This window comes from Catharus ustulatus, chromosome 12, assembly GCF_009819885.2.
Source record: "Catharus ustulatus isolate bCatUst1 chromosome 12, bCatUst1.pri.v2, whole genome shotgun sequence".
NCBI lineage: Eukaryota > Metazoa > Chordata > Aves > Passeriformes > Turdidae > Catharus > Catharus ustulatus.
The window spans coordinates 8971679-8995387 of NC_046232.1; the positions used below are offsets into that span (position 1 = coordinate 8971679).

The window sequence follows — 23709 nt, forward strand, 5'->3', positions numbered from 1 at the left end:
CTGCTTTAATTTATGACTATGTAGTTTTAAAAAAAAAAATTGTATATAGTAGATTCAAAAATGGCCAAAGCTTTATGTTACAATCTTTTCATTCTTGATGCTGAGATGAACTGAAGGAGAGTGCTTCTCTTGACTGCAGGGTGTATCTTCAGCCTTGTCTTGGCATGCACTTCCACCCGTGTTACAAACACTGCCAGGTTACCCCCCAGGCCTCCCTTCCCCCCAACTTGTACATGCCAAAATGAGTGTTTCAAGGTAGTACTTTTGTCACTTAGAAAGCAGAAAGGCATTATTAGTGTGTTTTTCCTTTAATTTATTTGTCTTTTTCTAGAAAGATTGCTTTGTGGGTGAGACCCGCACATCCAAAGAATTTAAAAGTCGTTTAATGTTGAAAAGCACTGGCATTTGTGAGAGATTTTGCTGAGTTTTTCTTTTCCTTCGCCATTCGCACGGGTAGCGCAAGCGAGTAGCGGGCGCGGGCCTTGGGAGAAAAGCGGACTTGAATCTGGAAACCTTGCTCAAGGAAAGGCCTTTGTGGCGGGACAGCGCGGGCTGGGAGAGCTCGGGGCCACCCCTGGGCCACCCCTGGGCCACCAGCAGGCAGGGATGGCATCCTGGGGACACGGCTGGGCTCGGGGTGCGCTGCACCGAGGGCAGGGCACGGGAGCTGTGCTGGGTCCAGGGCACAGAGCTGCCCTGGCACCCCGCAGCTACAGGGAGGACAAGGCAGTTCAGAGCTGGAAACAGAAAAAATGAAATTAGAAAGAGTAATGACAATGATACTTCTGCAAAGCTGATGATGGCATCACGGCACAGAGAACAGGATGCCACTCACTTGTGTTTTGTTTTCCATAAAGGCTAGATTCTGGTTCAACGAAATGTTGTGTACTGACACGGTTTGTGATGGCTGTAAATATTTCCTTTCCCGTGCAGTAGCTGAGCCCCAGGTATACCTCTTTTCCTTGAGGGGATAGTGAGGGGGTTGAGGGAGGGCAGGACAAGGGCAGGGGCTGAGCTTTTGGTCAGAAGTTACCCTTTCTAGGTACATTTTTATACTTGGAGTATTGAAATGGGGCAATAAAGACGCTCTGAAATGAAGGATCATTAAATGATCTGTCGGTGGGCAGTGGCTCAGTGTCTGCTCTCAATGCAGTGGCTAATGCTGTGCAGTGAGCTTCACACGGAGGGGGAGGCCAAGTGTGATGTGACCAGCATGAGCCACGAGCACTGGCCAAACTGCGCTCAGGGAGCCGCGCCTGCCCGTCCCGCTGCGCTAGTTTGGTTTTTCACGGAATGTTCTGCATTTACTGCACTTACTGCATCCTCACCGTGGGGCCGCGTTGGCTTTGCAGCCTGTCCCGAGCACGGGAGAGTTGGTACAGCCGTGTCTGAGCCTTGAGAGCAGCCCCGGCCCCGGCCCCGCCGCAGAGAGGGCGCCACAGACAATCACAGGTCCCAGCTCCGCAGGGGTAGGAAATAAATCTTCCCAGAGCAAGCGGGAGTTCTTCCAGAGCAACGGAACAAAACCAAAAAAAAAAAAAAAAAAAAAGAAAAAAAAAAGAAAAAAAAAAAAGAAAAAAATTAAAAGAAAAAAAAAGAAAAAATAAAAAAAGGAAAAATAACGAATACGAAGCGAAGATTTTGCTAAAGCCCTTTGCTGCCATCTTTAGTTCGCCCATTAGGAAGCAGCAGTAGTTTATGCGTTGCATCTGCATTTCAGTCTAAATGATTATTGTACCTAATTACGGTTGATTGCTGATATTTCCTCACTCTCTCTCTTAGTCAAGCGCTTCTTCTGTATTTTTGTGTGTAGCGATGACAAGTGCAGTGCGCTAGGCATTGCCCTGGGTTGGGTATGAGTATCTCCTGTACTGCGTTAAGGTTTCCTTAAGTTACTTTTTTTAAGCTTTGCTACTGTTCTCACTTTATGCCGTGCAATATCATCTGCTGTGTTTGCTAAGCAAAAAAAAAATTTAAAAAAAAAAGAAAAAAAGAAAAAAAAAAAGAGAAAAAGTAAAAAAAATTAAAAAGCAAGTGATGATGTCATCATGCTTTTCAGTGTTACAATGTTTCAGCGTTACAATGTTTCAGCGTTTATGTAGTCACAAAAATGTAGTAAATAAAAGGTTGGATTTTCCAGCACTTTAAATTTAGACATTTCTTGCCTTCTTTTGTTTGTCCGTGTGCAGCCACAAGGCACTGGGCTGAGCTCCATGGGCAGCCCCAGCTCTCCCATGGGAGGGGGAGCTTCAGTGCAGTCCTGGAGGGAGGGGGGAGGACACACCAAAGGGCACCTAAGGCTTCCAGCACTGTCCTCGTCCCTCTATCCACGCAGCCGTGCAGCCTCTGCCCCCAGCAAGCACTGCCCATCCCATCGCATCCCATCCCATCCCATCGCATCCCATCGCATCCCATCGCATCCCATCCCATCGCATCCCATCCCATCGCATCCCATCCCATCCCATCCCATCCCATCCCATCCCATCCCATCCCATCGCATCGTATCCCATCGCATCCCATCCCATCCCATCCCATCCCATCCCATCCCATCCCATCCCATCCCATCCCACCCCCTCCCATCCCATCCCATCCCATCCCACCCATCCCATCCCATCGTGGAGGACTCTGGGAAGATGAATGCCAAGTATCTGAGAGGTGAGTGTGGTTCATACCAGATGCATTTCTCTAATTGAGGGGAAAAACATTAAGAAAATAAGTGAAGCAAATAATCTTGGTTTCCTTTATATCATCTAAGGGTATGGATGTCACCAAACTAATTCACAGAGGTGTTTCCTTTTGTGTGATGGAGTCCACCCCAGGCCTGCAGGATCAATATTTAATTGTTTAAAGGGATATTGTATTCCTTTCCTGTCACTGTTGTTAATGCCTTCGCTCTCTGTAATCCCACGGGGTCTTTTCCTGGGGATCTGATCAGAAAGATTACCCATCACTCGGGAGTGGTGGGAGGAGAGTCCCAGCCATAAAAGATTCAGGAATGCATTGAACCATTTTCTCTCTATCTCCTAATGAAGTGATGAAGCGTGTGCCACAAAATTTAACAGGGTTTTGTGGCAAATCAGGTTGCACTGCTGAGAGGAGGATTAAACCTTCATCGTTGTCCCATAAATCATGGCATCAGCTACATTTATTCTGATGGATGGCCTGGACTCTGCTGACAATATTTTATCTCTGGAAGCGCCTGCAGCCTGTGCCCTGATGTGCAATTTCTTTTTACTGCTAAGCTGAGAGGCACTGAGCGTATCCCTTCAGAGGCCTCCCCCCGGGCTTGGTATCCCAAGACCATGTCAGAAACCAAAGCAACACCAAGACCCCCTGTCCAGGGCAAGCACAAAGGCAAAGAGGATATAGGAAGCCAGAAATATCCTCCAGCAGGAGTGCCTCTGGGATTTGTTCATCTGCAGCATCATACCAGCCAGAGCTGGGATAACTCAGCACTGGCCTGGGTCAGGATCTCCATGGGATGGTGCTGGCCAGGTGCAAGGTGAGGGCTCCACTGTGTTCACCCTCACCTGGCAGAGAAGGGGACACATCAAAATGCTTTTTCTAAAAAAAAATAAAATAAATCCAGAGATGCCACAAGGGTTGAAGCACATCAGGCAGACGTGGGGATTGTTTCCCAGGTTCTCATCCCACGGGTCAGGGGACAACCATGGGCAGCATGTGGGCAGAGCCTGCCACAGCCACAGCAGGGCCCCTTGCTGTGACCTCTCCCCACACCTCCCATCCCTTGTTTCCTTCTCACATGAGTCCTTTTGACCACCAATCCCTGCACGGGAGCTTGTCCCACCCATCCCACACAGGGGCTCACTGCCCCATACCCTTGGGCACCCCAGGCCACCCAGCCCATGCTGCAGGGACAGGCCAGTCACAGGCAGGGACAGTTGGGGTGCCCAGGAGCCTGCACAGCTTCCCAGTTACTTCAACAAATTAGAATTGTATTTTGGAGCTATGTTTAACTCTGGTGTGTGCACCACTCATGCCAGCATGCTCAGGAGAGCGAGCTGGGCTTTTCACAGAAGCCCACAACCCAAACACCAACTATGAGCTTCACAAACTTTATTTTCTGAGCACTGGCAGAATGCAAGGTGAGCAGAACAGTGTAAACCATCTCCCCAGGGCAGCGAGAGGAGCTGCTCTTGCCTCATTACCCCTAGGGACAAAGACAGCAGCAGCATCAGCTGGACACTGCCTTCACCTGCCCTTGGTGGCAGCAGAGGGGATGCAGTGCTGCAGTCTGTTTGCAGGGCAATAAAGGCAATAAGGGCAATAAAGGCTGCCTGGGCTGGACTCCACTTCACAGCCAGAGGAGCTGTGCCTGGTAACAGGGGAGATCTGGTATATTTGGGGGGAAATACGGGCTCCTTTGTGTTCAGCTTTGAGCTCTTTAGGGATCTGTGTTTATGTGTGGGGGAGGAAGAGGTGGGTCATGGCTCAGGTGCCCTGGGTGTGATGGGGCAGTGCTGCTGTCAATGTTATAAATTACCAATAAATGCTGAAAGCCTCCAGCAGGGCTGTGGAGGGGAGGTGGGTAATGAGGCAGGGGACAGAGCAGGAGGGATGTGCTGCAGCTGTGCCTGCAGCTGGGCCTGTCTCTGTGGCTGGAGGGTGGCTGTGCTGGGGCTGCCTGAACACTGGACAGGACCTGGATAATTCCTGAGCAATTTTCTCCTTTGCAGGGCACTGCTGGGGGAGAGGAGGCTGCACAGTGGCCAGCCCCTGTGCCGGGGCAGGGGGGCCATTATTCTCCCTGGTGACAATCCCTGTTTGGATGGAGATGGCAGTGTCACACCCATGCATCTAGGAGCCAGCACCGCTATTTATGTACAGGAAAAAGCCCTTTGTAAAAAATGGTCTATTCATCAAGCAAAATAATTTCCTGCCCAAGGGAGGTGCCCAGAATTTGAGTCTCGGTTATGCTTTCAGTGCTAATTATTACTTAAGGTTAAAGATGATTGGGAGGGAAAATTAATTCCTGTTACTGGAAGAAGTACTGCAATGCAAAGTATAATCAGCTAGTGTAGATGAATCCACAGTGGCTGCTGATACATAAACCACACACTGCCCAGAATATCAGCTGAAAGTGGTTGGCAGCAGAGGGAGTACCAAGGACTGCCAGCCCCACCTGCCTACCCAGTCTGTGTGCTCTGCCCTGGGCACCCATTTGCCCCTTGTATGACAGAAATGTACCCTTGGCCTGACTGAGGGTGGCCATGCTTTTATTTTGGCAGCCTCATGAAGAAAATACAATCCCAGATATTACAACCATCTCCCCAGGGCAGCACTGCTCAGGCAAGTTCTGTCTACACAGGTAGGAGGGGCTGCTTGAAAGAGCTGCTGTGGTGTATGTGACAGGGTTAACAATCCCTTCCCCTGCTAAGGGTGAGAAGGTTTTTCACTGCTAGGAGCGGGCTATTGGCTGGCAGCCAGGCTACACCACTTCGTGAACCTGACCAAAGGTTTTATGCCTCTGGTTACCTCTGGCATGGGCTCTTGGCACGCTGTTTGCTGTCCCAAAGAACAGGTCCCTGGGCTTTTGTCCTGCTGGACAAGCACAGTGGTTTGAATAGGATGTTCAGCATGTGCCTGGCACAAAGCCCTGTGCTTCAGCACGCTGTCACTCCTGCCTGCTGTGCTTGGGTGAAAGGTAGCAAAGCATCTTCCTGGAGCTTTGCTTGGTGGAGGATGCTTCCAAACCCTGCCAGTGGTGAGAGCACCACTGCTCTCACTGCTCTCTTTGCTTCCTTCTGTGAGGCAAAAGGAAGAGGCATGGCCATGGCAGGAGGCTGTGTGAGCCCCTGCTCTGCAGCAGGGAGGCTCCTGCAGGGGCTGCCAGCAGGCAGGGAGCAGTGGCTCTTCCCTGGCAGTGTGTGCTGCCCAGGGTGACTTAGCTACAGAAGTGACCGTGCTCATCACAAATATCCCTGGTGATGCAGGGACCAGGCGAGTGAATTACTCAAATTACTTGAATCTCCCCAGTGGTGCGCAGAGATTCAATCTCAGCCTGGCATTAAATCAAGTCAGTGACATAGATCAAAGGATACTGCTTTAATCACCTCGTTAGGCCACAGACATCATTAGTTACTCATTATGATGTGTTGATGCTGGCATTCTCTGTAACACAGTTATGTACACTCGCTATCAGACATTTTTCTCATCAAATGGGATGTCAATACTTTAACATCTTAATGAGTTACAGTCAATATCCATTGCAATAAAGCTCCTGTTTTCTCATGATTTCATCTACCCTTAGGGTTTTGATTAAAATGGCCGCTTTTTCCAGGTAATTGATTGAGGAATTAGGGAAATTCCATGTAGGAACAAGCACATGCTGCTATGCAGGCTCTGAAAACCTTCAGTTGTCTGCAAGTGCTTCAGATACTGCAAGGGAGACTGAAATTTTAATATGGATTTTGGATACTGTTATTTAATTCTCCTTTCCCAATCACTTGTAAAACATATTTAGTATCAAATAAAGTAATTAAAATATCTAAGAGTGTATTGGGAAAACGCTCCAAGCAAAGTACTGGTTTGCAAAGGTCTAAGGATGAGAACAAGCCTGCTGTCAGGTGAGCACCAGTTTGGAAGAACATGCACAATGGGAAGGTTTTCTGATTTACTGCATTGGCAAAATATGAAATCCTTTGCAGGAACACAAAAGCAGGCAGAACAGCCTGCAGTGGTATTTCAGGCTCAAGTTGATCAGGTGTAAGTTTTCAGAAGTCCGCAATTGTTCAAATTAGGAATGAGGAATCATCTATTTCAGCAAAGCAGATTTTTGGCCAAGTGAACTGTGAAAGTTTACCAATGTAATGGGAGAGTGAAGTCTTGAAGCTTCTCCAGCCCACTGAGCACCTTCTAAATCCATCAGAGAAAAATCTTCATACACCACCAACAAAAAGAAATTAAATGTGGAAAGGAAGATGATGCAGCAGCACTGAGCCTGCAGAGCTGACTCGGTGCCCCGTGGCTGCCTCCCACCCAGATGGAGCAGACAGGACAGACACAGGGCTGGGGCTGTGCTGCTGAGGCTGTGCTGCTCGGGCTGTGCTGCTGGGGCTGTGCTGCTCAGGCTGTGCTGCTGGGGCTGTGCTGGTCAGGCTGTGCTGCTGGAGCTGTGCTGCTGGGGCTGTGCTGGTCAGGCTGTGCTGCTGGGGCTGTGCTGCTGGAGCTGTGCTGCTGGGGCTGTGCTGGTCAGGCTGTGCTGCTGGAGCTGTGCTGGTCAGGCTGTGCTGCTGGGGCTGTGCTGCTGGGGCTGTGCTGCTGGGGCTGTGCTGCTGGGGCTGTGCTGCTGGGGCTGTGCTGGTCAGGCTGTGCTGCTGGGGCTGTGCTGCTGGGGCTGTGCTGCTCGGGGTGTGCTGCTCAGGCTGTGCTGCTCAGGCTGTGCTGCTGGGGCTGTGCTGCTCGGGCTGTGCTGCTCAGGCTGTGCAGCTGGGGCTGGGTGTTGGCTCTCCCTGCTCTTCCCTTGGGCAGGGCAGAGCTCTGCCCACAGGGAGCCCTTCTGCTCCCTGCAGCCCTTTCATTTCCACCCATCTGGACAAATCCTGGCTCCAGTTAGGTGTATTACTAAAACACAAATAACTTCAGTAATTCCTCTTTAATTTCCCTCCATGAAATTTGACTCTTCTAATGACAGATCTAGGGCTGCAGTATGGGATTGTAAAGCCACATTCAAACTGTCTTTTATTTTAAAAACCTGTTGTAGACAGGAAAAGACAGCAGAGGTTTCCTGGATCTAATTTAAATCCTGAATTAAACATTTTTTTGCTCTTTATGGTAGTGAAAGACTATGTGGTTGCTGGATTTGTGGGAATAAGAGAAAATTTGCCATATTCTTAGCAGTCACTGAAAATAGAAAGTGAGCTGTTGTGATTTGTGTTGGAAACTGCAGCCACTCCCCGTGCTGAGCTCAGCAGACCAGGCAGGGCCAGCTCCCAGCCCGGGCTGTGCTGGGAGTGCACAGACACCCCAGGGTGCACACAACAGCTCTGCTGGCCTTCAGGGGCTGGGCAGCAGCCCTGGGCACCTCCAGCACACTGCTCTGGGGCACCCAGGTAAGGGGTGGATAGAGAAAGTAAAAGCATAAAGAGTTTTGTAGAAATGATAATTTCATGAGAGAATGCACAAGGGTTAGTATTGTGAAAAGCCAGCACCCCAAACCCTTGGCTCATTTTCTGGTCAACACAACCTGGGGGCTCCTTGGGACCTCTGCTGAGAGCCAAGTTTACATTCCCTGATGTACAAGTGGTTTCTGGTGATCTGTCCCCTTGTCCTTGGAGGATTACATGCTGTGGGAAGGCAGTGTGGAGTTATCAGCAGGAGTCACTTCTTCACCAACCCAGCTTGTCTGGATATCGCTGGAGTCCCAAAATTAGTAAACAAGATAAGAAATGCACTCAGAAAATACTCTGAATGAAAGCCTCAAGTAAAAATGTGGCTGAAAGTGTTCCTTAACACAAGAAGAAAAAGCCATTGTCTTTCCTTTCTGTGCACTCCATGCCCCTGTGCTTTACAAAGCTGCAAGGAAATTTTGCATATTCATTTTGAACAGGAAAGTGCAGATTAAGAGGTGCAGGTGATGATGAAGGTAAAAGCAGCAAAGGCAGCAGGTGAAAGCACAAATATCCAGAGTGGTGATGAGAACTGAGACACTCTGGGGCCTGATCCATGGAGTTAGGCAGGAGCTGGGTCTCTGGGCCTGAGGAGTGCCATGGCTCTGCTGGGCTCTGGATCAGACCCTTGGCACATGGATACACAAGGGCTGGGCTGCTGTGTGCCCCTTGCAGCCAGGCTGCAGATGCTGCTCAAAGCCATTGCTCAGTGGGGGCAATAACTGTGCTGGGACACAGGACCCTGCTTGGGAGGCGGCTCCAGGTCTGTGTCCTACACTTGCTTCCCAGTTTAACACCCAAGTTCTGAGGGCTGCCTGGAGGAGATGGCTCTGCTGGGCCAGGAGTGCAGCCTGGCAGCCACCCCTCCAGGCATGGCTCAACAGGAGGTGATGCACAAGGGGGAGATGCTCTAACACCAGGCCCAGCTCTGCCAGCAAGCTCAGGAAAAGGGCTGGATGCACATCAGACATTTTATCACAGTATAACGAGGTTGGAAGAGACCTCCAAGATCATCAAGTCCAATCCACACCCTAACACCTCGACTGAACCATGGCACCAAGTGCCACATCCAGTCTTTTTTTAGCACATCCAGGGATGGTGACTCCACCACCTCCCCAGGCCAACCAGTCCAATACTTTATTATTCTTTCTGTAAAAATCTTTTTCCTAATATCCAACCTGTATTTCCCTTGGCACAGCCTGTGTCCTCTCATTCTGTCAGTGCTGCCTGGAGAAAGAGCCCAACCCCACCTGAGCACAGCCACCTTTCAGGGAGCTGTAGAGAGTGATAAGGTCACCCCTGAGTCTCCTTTTCCCCAGGCTGAACAACCCCAGCTCCCTCAGCTGTTTCTCACAGGGTTTGTGTTCCAAGCCCCTCACAGGGTTTGTGTTCCAAGCCCCTCCCCAGCCTCGTTGCTCTCCTCTGGATGCCCTCAAGTGTCTCAGTGTCCTTCCTTTAGTGTCTACTGCAGAGTACAGCTGGAATGAGCTGAACTGCTCTGATTCAGACATGAAATCTTTTGCAATGAGTTTGTATCCCTACTGATGACCAAATATTCTATTCATAGGGGTTTTAAAGACTGTAAAGTACAAGCCTGGCTGAAGAGCAATCCCATGAGGTGCTGGGCTGACCCCAGCCCCTGATCTGTTCCCAAACTCTCCTCCATTGAAATCCTTTTTGGTTGCTCAAAAGAGCAGCTTGCCTTCAGATTTATGTGACTGCCTGCTTCCAGTTTTATCAGAAGTCTCACAAAATCTACCCTTTCCCTAAAGCCTCACTGGCTAGAGGGAGGCAAATGAGAACTGTAACTTTTCCTTGGGATGTTGCTTTGAACAGTGAAAGTCAGAAAAAAAGTCATGGTGGTAATCCTTAAAAATTTCAGAACCAGAAGGCACATAAGACATGCCAATTTCTATCAGCTGGAATCCTTTCTGATTGTAAATCAATGCAGTGATATTTGAGAGTTTATTGAGTGACATTAACGTTGGGGATTAATAATAATTTTCTCAGGTAGATGGAGGTTTCCATGAACCTCTGGACTGAGAAATTAGTGGCCAGAGCAAGGTTAACTGTGACCCATCAGTCTTTCAACTAATTTTAGTGGGCTTTGCATCAAGTGGGTGTTGGCAGCTCTTTCAGTGTCACTCACTTCTGAAGGAGGCCTACCTAGAGTAATTAGCTCATTCACCTCTAGCAGAAATTATATGTTCCTTATCTCTTTAATTAGAGTGTACATTGTTAGTAATGATGTATTATCTATGTATTAATTTTAAAGGGTTGTTTTGATGTCAGGCTTGCTTATGTAGGGTCATTGGTATGAGGATATGCATTAAAACCAGATTTTAAATCCCTGAAGAGTTATATGGTCCTGCATTTCCAAAACACTTGACCTTAGAAGTGCTTTAGATTGCTCCTTTTTTATGTTTCACCAGTTTTCTTTTACATTGTGCCTCGCTTGGCAAACGCTAAATTGCAGGAAGTCATATGCAATAAGGGACAGAAACAACTTAACTTATTTTGGCTCTTAGTGTGGTCATTGGCATGATGAGGGAGAGAGTGCCAGCACCTGAAATGAGTACACAGCTACAAACTGCATCTCCACAATCCCACCAGGCTCCTGCAATTAGCCATTAGACCCTTCAGGGAAGGGAGAACACATGGAGCATATCCGAGACCTGGATGTAGGTTTGGTGCCAGTTTTGTAAGGATTTCAACCTAGAAATGTTGTGTGACTGGGTACAGAGAGTGTGTGTTGTTCCCCAATGAGGGACCACAGCCCCTCCAGATGAGCACCAGCCCTAAGGAGAACCTGAGGTCTGGTTTGTCCCTTTGAGAGCCCAGCTGGAGATGGAAAGGCACCTCCTGACTGATCAGAGGTGAGGCAGACCTGGGAAAAGCAGGACTGAAGAGACCCCAAAGGGTTTGAGACACAGCAATCCCCTAGGATGTCATGTCCCAGGACTCATCCAGGCTCAGCCAGCAGCACACCTTGTAGGTGGGACTCTAAGATGCGATCTTAATTTTAGGAAAAACATCAGATTAAAAAAAGTTCTTGTTACAGAATGAGTGATGGGGAACCCGTGGTGTTTTCTCAGATGCATCTGAGTTGGCAGTGTGGTTGTAGCATTTTTCTTAGGCACTATTCCAGCAAAACACTTGAGTATGTGCTTAATTAAATCATGTGGGAAGTTCAAGGGCCTGGAAAGCATGCAGCTAAATCCTTTGCTGGGGACTTAATATTAATGCCTCAGTTTCCCTTAAAAGAAATATTTACTTCCCATACAGAGTGCTGACAAACTTAATTCAATCTTTCTTGTTAAATGCCTGGAGGGCTTTAGGGAGAAGGTGCTATAAAAATCAGAATATTATTCTGCACTCCCTAGCAAGCACTTAGCTTTATGTATTATCCTACTGTTGATGCATCTCCCTCTGGCTGGCAGCAGGATCAATTAATGTATATAAACCAAAAGAGGCTGTTTAGGAGACTTGTGGTCCATGTAATCAGCCAACACCTGATGACAAATCCAAACTTGAAAAGATGGAAAACTCAGAGGTTTTAAGGCATGTTAGTGTAAAACCAGACAGTGGAAGGCCCTGAAAACTGTGTGTGTCTTCAGAGCAGCAACAGGAAAGGGGCTGCTCCTCCAGTAATCTATTTTTTATTCCTCGTTGTTTTTTATGGTCTTTGCTATTACCTCTTCAATTTTTCTGATCTTTGGTAAGTAAGCAAACTGTACTCTTATACTGCTCTCTTATTTCAAATTTTCTTCATTAGATTGAGAAGAATCTGGATCCGACCTTGGAGGCAGCTGGAGTTAAGTGAAGACAAGGGAAGTGCTGCCAAGGAGAGGCCATCAAGTGAAGCCAGCATGGGAGAGGTTAGGGCAGGGTGGAGCTTTTTTAAAACCCTCTAATTGTGCTTCTGCATTTAAACATGTTGAAAGTGCTGTTCAGGACAGAGTACTGCAAGCCACACACATTTTCCCTAAGGTTCACTGATTTCAGTACAGCTAACACAGATATTTTGGATATTTTTAACCTCTGTCTTTTCATGCATTGAAATACAAATACACTGTAATGTCTGCAAAAACAGAGTGAAAAGTGCTACTTCAAACTATCACCCAAATAAAATGCAAATGATTGAAACTATGAAGCTCTTCCCAGGTAGTTGCTGTGACTCTTCGTTTCCTGCCTATAGTTCTGAACATTGTATTCTGGCTAAACTTAATGGTTTTTTCCTACTTTTGTCTTCTTTCAGTGACAGTACTTAAACTACCACATAGTGAACCTCAAGAATCATAGCTACTCCTTGGGCATTTTTATGTTTGCTATGTATTTAACTAATAAAATTATTACAATGAAACTGAGTTTTAACAAATCTCTAAAGTACACCAAAAAGTAATTATAGCAATTCATGAATGAGTGATTTGTTTGCTTGTTTAATTTTTTAAAATATAACTGTTGGCAATTCCTGTCTCTGTTTGTGTTTGTGCCCTGCCTTTCCAGGATACAGCCTCTTCATGGAAATAATATTTCCTCTTCTATGTCTGCTGCACTTGGCACACAATGGAGTCTCATTACTCACAGAGACTCTACGTGCCATGAAAAATAAATAATTAAACTCCAGCTATTTCAGTAGGTAAATACTGCCTTTCTCACCCTGTGCATAAAGCAGCCAGTGTTCCACACCTGGCAGTGATCTCCTCGGGGAGTTCAGCCTCCTTGAAGTCCTCTGGCATGAAACCTTAACGTGCTGGCACAGTGAGAGTCACCCCAGGGCTGTCCTGGGGCACAGGGGAGGGGGTCAGCTGGGGTGGGAGTGCCCTCCACCCCCTCTGGCTGCTGGGTTGGAGACAAAGGTGGAGGAAGTTTCCAACCAAACAATGTTCTATGTGCATGCATCTTCCAGCACCTCTTAGAGCTGTACTTCTATGTGTGCTAGGCAGATGTTCAGTGATGCTTTCCTCTGTTTCAGCAAAGATAGGCTTTATGACAGCTAGCATGATACATGGCCTGGGAGTTTCACACAAATACTTGAGAAGGATGAAATACTGTTTATCTTCCACCAAAGGGAAAGAAGTGCACACCTGCCTCCTTGAGATTCTCCAGCTCAGCAGTGCTGCAGTTGTGGGTAGAGCAGAATTTGGGGGACCAGTGGGGCCCACCACTGTCTGATCAGTGTTTATCAGTTTTGCCCTTGTGTCTAGATTCAGCAGCTTCTTCTCATCTGTAATTTACTGTGTTTTCCCCTGAAAAAGTATCTTCCCTCACCCTGGGGAAGTGTGAGGAAATCGCTGGGTTTTCTCCTCAATATATGCTGTAGCTTGTACCCCGAGTTCTTTTGGTGTTTGAGCAATGATGCAAAAAAGGACAACCTCAATTTGGATGCAATTTCTGAATCACTCCATCAGAAGTTTCAAATGAAAGCTGATGGGGGACAGGGCATGTCAATCACACCATGTGGCTCTGACTTGTGTAATACGTGCTGCTTACTGCCTGCTACGGCCCTACAAGCATTGTGGAGACAGAGTTATACAACCAGCTGGAACTGCTGCCAGGTAACGCCTTTGGGTGCCCACTGTGCAGTGTGTTATCAGCAGGGGAAATCCCAGAGTGCAGGCTGGCACTGTGTGTGGCACAGTGGGGTACTGCTGGTGGCACTTCTCGGGCGCCTTGCAGCACCCTCTGTGCCCGAGCTGCCACTCACCGGTGCCATGCATGGCTGAACTTGCTTTGACAAGGGTGGCTGCCACCTGCTCCCTTGCAATAAGGACCTGGCTTCCAGATTTTTAAACATAAGAGGTGAATCCACAAGGCTGATAGCAAAACAGTGAAGAAGATTCATTGCTACTCTGACCAGAGACACAGAAGATGCAGAGAAAAGCAACTTCACATGATTTGTGTCAGAAAGGTGCCTGCTGTAAGTTAGAACAGTGCTAAACATGCTGTGATCTATAACATCCTCCTAAGGCAAGCCAGATTCCCCTTTCTATCAGTAATACATCTGTTTATGTAAAGAGAGGAAAATATTACAAGTCTTATGATGTTCTTTCCTGCCAAGGAAAAATCTGAAGCATTAAACGTGCAGGGTGCCTTGGTGAATCAAAGCTGGGCACTGGCTTTAAATGTGCCACGTGTTCCTTGCTGGAGCTCTGCTGCTGACAGCTGATGGCAATTTGCTACTGCCTCTGGACAGTGCAAAAAGCAGTCTCAATGACAGTCAAGGAAGAGGAGAAAACCCCTCCCCTTCCCTAAAACTGGATTGAGGGAATGGACCCTTAGCATATTGGGTTGTGACTAGGGCCCTGCTTTTGAAACGTGATCCATGTGTGCAAATCCCACACAGACCGGATGCTAAAACCGCAGTGATTCTTTGACATTTCAGTTGTGAATGAGAACAAATGTGCTCTGCACTCATCTTTTATTTTTTGAAACAAAACCAATTCAATTAACTTTGAAACAAAGGCTTTGATTGCTATCTCTGTGGCGTCATCTTTACGTTGATGTAATTCTATAGACTGGTGGCATCACTGCTGATTTGCACTGATGTAAGAACAATCAGGCTCTGTGTTTTCCAGGCAGTGGAGCTGCTTATGTTTTGTGTAAGGAAAAAAACTCAGTCAAACAACTTAAAGGGGAAGTAAATTAACCAAGAAATTCAGAAGGAGCCAAAAGCAATATGAACACAGATACAGCTACAGTTTTCCAACTGTATTGCTAGTTTGAAAAAAATAGCCTAATTAAGGATTGACTTCACTATAAATGTGTACACTGATCTCTCTTTGAGTTCTAATTGACATCCAGAAGTGTGCAATTTAATAAGCTTCTGCAATTTTATTTATTTTAGTATATGTACTATACTATACTGCCTTTGTTTGAGATCGTTGAATGAATGTAAGCTTCCCTTCCCCTTCAAATAATGTAATGCAACATGAAAACAAATCAACTGTAAGGATTAAAATTATAATTGACCTGGTGTGAAAGTAGAAGAGAAAGTTATACCCAGCATAGCCTGAGTTGAAATTCTAGCTGCTTGTGTGTGAAGAGGAGTTGACCTTTGTGTATGACCAAGGATTTCACTATTGATGACATCTGGCAGGCACAGAGATTAATATACTTATATGTGTATTATTTTCACCCAGTGAAGCATAATCAGGACTTTCAGTATTCAGCTTTAATGCTCATTTTTTTGCTACAGTTGCTATTAAGCTCTCATTTTGAGGATGTCAAACTCCTGAAAAGAGAAAATTACATAAAAGGTACAGTAAAACTTACAAACACTGTGCTTGGGGTGAGAGACAGGGTGGGTGTGTATCAAGGAAATTTGGTGTATGAGGAGAGAGGAGCTGGGCTCAGGACTGATATAACTGACTTTGCCAACACGTGAGGTGAGCCACATTATTCTTCACTATAGTCATAGGATTACAACAGCAGCTCATGAGTGGAGTTTTAGGGAATATTTTTATGTAAAAAATGAAGAAAACCCCACAAATATTTGAAAACACTTAAACCTGAATCTGGGTATATTTCACATATCTGTATTTAAAAAAACCCAGTCCTTATGACTATGTGCAACACATTGTGTTCAGTGCCATTTCCATCTAGTCTTTACTATTAACACAAGGTATAGGCCACTTAATGGCCATGAATATATTAGATGGACTATGGCTAATATCGATGTGATTTAAATTTTTAGAACGAGGCCATGGCAGTTTTCCATGGCTCTGACATTTACCTAATAACCCCCAACTCACTGACTGCTTCAGTAAATGATACACAACTTCTCTTGTAAACCTGGCATGGGGTTACATTAAATATTGCCTTGTATTTAACAACGTGCTACTTTCCTGCCCTACTCTCATAAGTCTGGTAGGAGCTGTGGCCTTAATTTAGCTTGGGTGGAACTATAGGTTGGACTTGTTGTTCCAGCAAGGTAATTGCTTCTCTACATAAATGAATTATCCTTTTCATTTACAGTGCCCATGGAAAGTTGAGTGTAATTTCAACACTGTGGCAGCCCTTTAACATGTTGTGCACGTGCTCACTGTGCTGGTTTTGTCCCCAGTGCCCCAGCTTTGCTGCAGGGTGACATGTATGACAAGCTGGCCCTTTGGGGGATGGTTCTGGCTCACTGCTGACCTCCCCTACACAATGGGTACTAATGTGACAGAGGATGAGCACTGCCTGGAAATGGCAAGTCCAAGGCCTTCCTGACAGGCTGAGCGGGATGGCAGCTCTGCAGAGAGCAGAAACTCAGTAAACAACACTCGTGGTACAAGTACAAATACCTGCACTTGTGGTACAAGCTCTGGTAGCAGGGGAGGCGTGTGGGGGCAAAGGCTGTGAGCCTGAGTCCTGCTGTGCAGGAGGGAGCTGCCTGACAGGTAGAAGCTGGCTGGGATGTGCCACCAAACTGGTGCAGTGCAAAGCCATGACCCAGATGCTGCAGTAGGAGAGGGAAAGTAAACAGGGCTGGCAGAGGCACCAGAAGCTGAACTTTGTGAACTCCTACCAGATGGAGTTACACCAGCAATTAATTTGGTGCAATTACTTCCACACAACTGTGTTGGAAACTATTGCAAGATAGATCAACTCATTAAGAATAGGAAAACATTGCAAAACTCCAATCACCTCCTTCCAAGTGTCATGCACTCACTTTCCACTGAAATTAATGAAAATAATGCAAATGGGACGCCTGGATTCCTGATGGATCACTGCATTGAGTAATTGGGGTACAGCTCCTGGATGTACCTGCTCAGAAGTAAACACAGTGATGAGGGGAGAGAGATGACCTAGACTGAAAACAGTTCTTGTGCTTCCATTTTCCCCAAACCTACTGCTGGCAATATTTTGCTGTTTCTTTTGGCAACCATACATCTCCAGCTTCTGGTCAAGGCCTGCTGTTGCTACAAAAACTTCAACTTTAATATGGAAACCTATATGTTTTCTGATTAATATTTCCATCAAGCTTAGTCCTGGGTAAACATTGTGTAACATTAGCATTCATCAGTGGACTTGCACAATCTCCTTGAAAAAACATTGAAAAAGTATTTCAAAAACCTGCTTTCAGTCTAGAATGAATATTACAGCCACAGAAAAGATCTCTGTAAAAGAGAATAATTTTCCCCTCTTTCAGAGACTGATGAACTATTCGTAAGCTAATCATTTACTTTTCAGTCCATTATTGCCTGATTAGTCAAGTACTGATGCAATTAAACAATGATCTTACTGAGTAGGTGTCTGCTTAGATTGGCATTTAAAAAGAACAGGTCATTAGCACTTTTGTAAAACGGAACCTTTCTTAGTTTTTACCACCTTCTTTCTACATTTCCATTGCAACCTCTCACCACTTCAGATGAGACTGCACTGTTCTCATTTGGAGCTGGTATCTAATTGCACATCACAGATCAGCTACTGTAGAAGCATGCAAAGTTTGTGAAATATCAGTTCAGGAGTGGCTCCAAATAGAGAAGAGATGATGCAAGTTACTTTTCCTAAGGTGAATTATAGACACACAGGAAGGGCTCAGTTTCTGTTGGCAAGAAGGCCTGACTGAGTGCTAGATCTCAGTCTCTGGAAGACTGGCAGAAGAAGAGATTCCATCCTGAGAGGTGCTAAGCTCCTGCTGCTGCTGCCAGGAGAGCAGAGAAGGCACAGGGCATCCCATGTGACACTGGAAATTTGAGGAGCAGCACAGGACATTGACCAGGCTGTTTCCAACTGAAGGAATCTTCTGTATGTAAACAAAGTTTAGTAGCAAAGTGTTGAGTCCAGGAAATAATTTCTGGTGAGGAGAATAAGCTTTCCTTCTGGGAGGACTGCAATTACATCTCTATTGTTCTCTTAGTTCCTCCTCAATTTAATCTTGGCTGTGTCTCCAGTAAGAAAGTACTACTTGGAACATAAAGGAACTTGGGAGAACACACAGAGGAAAACAAAAACCCCAAGACGTCATTTTACATTTGATTACAAAAAGTGAATTTAGCAGGTGAGAACATGTTAATAGCTATATGGTTTTGCTTTGAAAGAGACAATTAGTAGTGAAATTAAGCAATGGAGGACTTTGGTAGGAACTGCATGGAAAGAAAAATCCCCGGAAATTAGAAAACAACAAGGTCTAACAGTAGAGCACCTATTAGTTTACACTTTCTATGTTTGTTGACTCTCTTCAAAATATTTAACACTATGACCACAGTTCATGGATTTCCTAAAAAATAAAACTAAAATATTGTTGTTCCTACTCTGTCACAGATTCTAATTTTCCAGACATGGGACAGGCTTCCTGTAGAAGTACTTTCATTGTCTTAATTGATGCCTTTGCACCAGGGAGAGCTGATGCAACAAGACGGGTCAACAGTTTCAAAATAAGTATCTAAAATTAGGTGCCTAGTTCCATAATTAGAAACTTGAGTAGAGTTGGACTGGTTTTTAAAAATACTGCAGGAGTGACAAATTCTGCTGAAGTCAAGTTGAGCTGGAGGTGAGTTTTCCCTTAAAAATCGGGCTGTTTTATTTAAATGCCTGGTTGAAGGTTTGAACTTCCCATCCCAAAGCATAACTGCATCAGCCTGTACCAAGTGCACAGAGCACTCACTCATCATGTAGTACTCCAGAACATGAGTATATTCCATCCTGACAGACATCATTGTATGAGTGTGTCTGGGGACTCAAAACAAAAATACTAGAAAAATACACTTTACTCTCTTTGATCCTGAGGCAAGCCACAAATGTAACAGAGGTCTAAGGGCAGTTGAACAGGATGCTGGGGAGCAGCTTTGTGGAAGAATTTCTGCATGCAACTAGATCCTCTTCTCTGTATAAGACAAGGTTTATAATTTTGTTTCAGTAAGAGCTTGTAGGAATCTATTAGTTGTTGTGAATTAATAAATTCCTGTAAATACATAACTCATTTCTTTGCAAAGTGGTTACTACTGGTGACAATTAAATGACATTTGATTCTTCATAGGGTTTTTTTTTTTAAATACATTTCAAATTTGTTCCATTGCATATTGTACCTTCCAGTCTATTTCAGATTATCCTTTTATTCTCCCAACTGTGGTGATGTTATACCACAGAGGTGGCAGCCATGTCAAAAGCAGTTGTGCCACATCATTTAACAGGCACTAATTGTCTCCAGGAATCACAGGAATCTTGATCTGCTGCATCAGACATCACTTCTTTGACAGATAAAGCTGAAAAGACATTTGGGATGGAACCTAAAGTACGCTGTTTCAGGTTGCAGGGACCGTGCCAACAGCCTACAGTGCTGAAGAAAACACAGCCATACATTTAACTTGGTTTTTTTCCCTATTAAACTTAATTTCTATATGAGCAAGACTTATGAGACATCACTGTGTCATGCTGCCCCAAGAGAGGACATTTAAAAATCCAATGGCCAATTTGAGACAAGTTTCACACGTGGTTACTGGTCACAAGAGAAATAAAGGTCTGGCACATTTCAGCAAAAGGAGATAGGGTGGCCCTGTTAAAGTTTCCACCAAGAAAGAGGCTGCCACCAAATCTCATGCACTGTATGTGTAAGAGCCACTTTGTCCACACAGATGCATCACAGAAGCTCTCACCTGTTTAGACAGCGAGGTTACCCTGCCATGAGACAGAAATGGGTGAGAAACCTGTTTTGTCCCTGCTTGTGCTCCCAGTTTGTGTTGGTCTGGACCTGGAAGTGGGAGTCATTTAAAGTTCTGTTTCTGTTTCTAAGCTAATCCTGCTTTTGTGTGATGTGTAATGCAATCATGTACTTTTCAGATATTTAAGTTGATGTTAAGCTTCTGAGGTCAGAAATTTATTTCAATACTGTCATTACCCTCATAAGATTTCCAAGTGTGTGTAAGCAAATTCCTGTGGTTGAAGTCCTTTATCCCATATTTTCTCTGTGTATTCATATAGCATTTATAATTTTTTTGTGACTGGGAGGAAAATTACGAGTTCAAGGACATTTTTAGCTGTTTTACCCAAACTAAGTCCACAAATTTGTTTGGGATTTTTATAATTATTTTGCTTTTCTTATTATACACGGAATATTGTATAATTAGATCTCTCTGATAATTTTAAGTTTTGTGTTCTGCTTTTTTTCAAATCAATTATGTGTCTATGTGGCCAAAAGGGAAACAGTCCTTCATCTGAAGTGAAGCAGGACCTGAAGGATGTTTCTCAGACATACCCATGGCTCTCAGGGTCCAGGAATGCACGGACTCAAGAGGGGAAGCTGAACCTGAAGTCTCCTGCATGGTCACAAAAAGTAGGACTGCACACCAGATGTGGCTTTCTCCGTCATATGCCTTAAAACTCTTTTAATGATAAGTGGTTTTCAGGCTGGCACTTAACATCCCATTGGCTTGAACTCCTAAGAAATACGAGGTAATGGGAAGCTAGCTGGCTCATTAATTAAAATGGAAAAAGTTCTTTGAGAGAGCATTTTCCTGGCACTGGGGTCCATTTGTGTCTGACGAGCTGTTTAGTAAAAACTGCCAAAGTGAGATTAAAAGCTTTAAAACTATTAAAAAACAGTTTTAAACTATTAAAAAATATTATGTGAAGCTTAATAGCTAAATAGCTACGATTGTAATTAAATAGTGGAAAGGCAGATTTGGTTTTGGCTGTAAAACCAATATTAGAACAAGGTACAAATTAATTTGCAGTGTCCTACAGCAACAATTACTGTCCTAAAGGATGTGACTTTTCATTAGGATGACTAGGAGGATCTGACAGGTGGCTGAATCATGCCCACTGCAGTCACGCTGAACTTCATCTGCATGCACCCACAGTATTTATTGCTCAGTCAAATTCTTCCTTTTATAATTCTGGATTGCCACATTTGCAATTACACTGCATCCGGCAGAGAGCTCTGAGATCTGTAATTACCAAACACGTCTACAGCAGTCACACAGCAACAGAAGTGACACTCATGTTCTTATGAGTGTAAAATCAAAGCACTGCACCTCCCACTTGCCCATGACTGAACTGAGAGGTGTTTACTGCATAGTTTATTCTGTAAAGCACCCTCCCAGTGTAACGATACACAGCTGATAAATGAGAGTGGGAAAAAGGTGCAGTTCATACAAGCCAAACAGTGCAGAACTGAGTTGTTCTGGGACTTTACTTTGCACTACCTCCAGGGGCTGCTCAGCCAGCTGTGAGAAAAGAGTGGCTATGCAGATGTACACACACCTGCAGGGATCCCACTAGAAAGCATCAGGAACTGGTTAGGCCATGCACAGGGGTCAGAAGAATTGTGTGTATAAGTCACCTTCTTGAAGGGAGTGAGTGCCTCCCATGGGGCTCTGGCTATAAGATGGGATGTTTGTAAACAATCACAATGGAAAGAATTACCAGTGTAAGGACTGGGGATGTGGCAGTGGGTATGCACATGCCACCTACGGAACCATCCGAAAGGCTGACAGACACTGCATTGTGTCACCTGTCCTTCCGACCGAGCCCAAAGCCGAGTAACAGAGCTGCCCAAGGGGCCTGCCCTGGCTGTGGCGCAGTCTCCAGGTGAGCTGTGCGCTGACATTTCAGCTCTTCTGCAGTACAGCTTCCCCTCCCAAGCAGATCTTTCTGCTCTCTCGAGACCGCTTTAGCCGGCCTAGATCTGTGCCCCTGGTGAAAGAGGAGCCCCACCACCAGGGCAGTTTGTTCCCCGTTTTCCATGGTGTGTTCAGCAGTGCGATACAGCGCTGGGGGGCTCGGGGCACGGGCGGGGGTCGGCACTCGGCAGCCCCTGCCCTGACCTGCTTTACCAGGCAGGCCTGACAGAGGGATGGCGCCGGCCCGTCCCTTTCAGGGAAACCTGAATTTCTGCTGGATTAAGGCGGTTGTGTAACCGCAGCCCAGCTGACTCCATTGTTCCTCGGCACAACGTAGTTATCAGTGTGAAGTGAGCGCTGAGCGCTGCCCCGGGGCAGGGCCGCACCGAGCGCTGCTCCCGGCCGAGCGGCACTTCACACCTGGGGTGGCCGCTGTGCCGCCGCCCAGGCACACGTGCATTTAAACCCCGGCGGCCAGGGGCTGGGACTCCTCGGGCGCACGCAGGGCCGCCGTGGGAGGACGCGTGTGCGGGGCGGACAGGGAAGGCCGCTCAGCGGCTGACGGCTGCGGGAAAGGCGAGGGGCCGCGCCAGCCCCCGTCGGAACCGGGTGAGCAAGCGAGGGCCGCTCCCCTCCCGGGGCGGGAGCCCGACTGCCAAAGCGCTCGGTGGAGGGGGTAGGGCGAAGGGACGATGCGGTCTGCACAAACCCAGCGGCACCGCTCGCAGGGCAGGGCACGGGTGTCCCCGGCCAGCGGGGACCGCTCTCCCGGGCTAGACCGGACCGTGCCGAGCCGTGCCGCGGCCGCGCTGTTGCCGTGACAACCGAGGTGCTGGGCGGGCGGGCAGGCGGCGGCGCGGGGCATTGGCCGCCGTGGGCACGTGGGGCCGGGTGGGCCCGCCCGGGGGCGGGATGAGCGCGGCGCGGGGCGGGGCGGGCGCGCAGCGGGGCCCGCGGTCCTGGCGGGCGGGGGTCGCGCTCCCCCCGTTAGCAGCCGAGCGTGGCGGGCACCCCCGGCCGAGCTGCGCTGCTCTGGCTCGCCCTGCCCTGCTCTGCCCGCCGCCGGGCTGTGATGTGTGTGCCCCGCTCGGCGGGAGGCGGGGAGTGCCTGGCCGAGAGGAGGGGAGTTAGTCAGCGGCGAGGAGGAGGAGGAGGAGGCAGGGCCGGAGGCAGAGCCATGGAGAGCAGCGCTCGGCGGGCGGGGCGGCCCGTGTGACCGGGGCGCATCGCGGGGGCACGGCCCGGCAGCCCGGGCGGCAGCGGCGGGGCCGGGGATGAAGGTGCGGCGCAGCCCCCCGCCGCCAGCCGCCGGCCCGTGACGGGGCGGGGGCCGCGGCCCCGACGGGGCGGGCGGGGGGCCGCTCGCTGCCTTCTCGGGGCAGGCGGGCGGGCGGGCAGGAGGGAGGGGACTCCGGCAGGGGCTGCCGTCGCCCGGGGCCGCGGTGACTCAGAGCCGGCGCGGCCGGGGGTGAGCCGAGGTCTGTTGTTGTGGGATTTTTTCGCCGGCAGGTTATAAATAGCCCCGCGCGGCGCCGTGTCACGGAAGGACAGCCTGGCCGGGCGCGGGCAGAGGCCGCCGGCGCGCAGCCTCCCCCGGGCGGCCCGCGGGCCCAGCTGCGCTAGTGGCGGGGCCGCCCCCCGCCCGCCCTGACACTCGGGCTGGGACAGCGCTCACAGCCCGGCCCCGCGGGGACACCGCGCCGCACCTCCGCCCGGCCCGACCCCGCGCTGCCACCGGGGAAGATGAAGCCGGAACGAGGTAAACGGCTTATCTGTACGTTTCTTTTTGTTTGTTTTGTCTGTCGCATTGGAAGTAGCCCGGTGTTTGGTTGCGATGTTATCGCTCTATTTCCTTGTCCCCTCCCCTGTCATTTTGGGGGCTGGGAAGGAATCCAGGTATTGAGCTGAGCTTGGGAAATGCCGTGGCAGTGGGATGCGGAAGGTGCCCCGCGAAGGGGGGTTACAGCCCCGTGTCCTGCCTGCCCTTCGGCTTTCCATTGTCTTGGCTGGGTGGAAGGAACACAAACGCCGTG

The 23709-nt window shown here is 47.7% G+C and overlaps 1 protein-coding gene across 2 annotated transcripts in view; it reads left to right on the forward strand.

Moving 5' to 3' along the window:
* Positions 1–23332: 23332 nt before the first annotated feature.
* FAM214A (family with sequence similarity 214 member A) overlaps positions 23333–23709 on the forward strand; it is a 47736-nt gene continuing 47359 nt past the window's right edge. For both annotated transcript variants that reach the window (XM_033070435.2, XM_033070436.2), the window contains exon 1: positions 23333–23435. In XM_033070435.2, the coding sequence (XP_032926326.1) occupies positions 23420–23435 (16 nt within the window). In that variant the 5' untranslated portion in view covers positions 23333–23419. The remainder of the gene's footprint in view (positions 23436–23709) is intronic.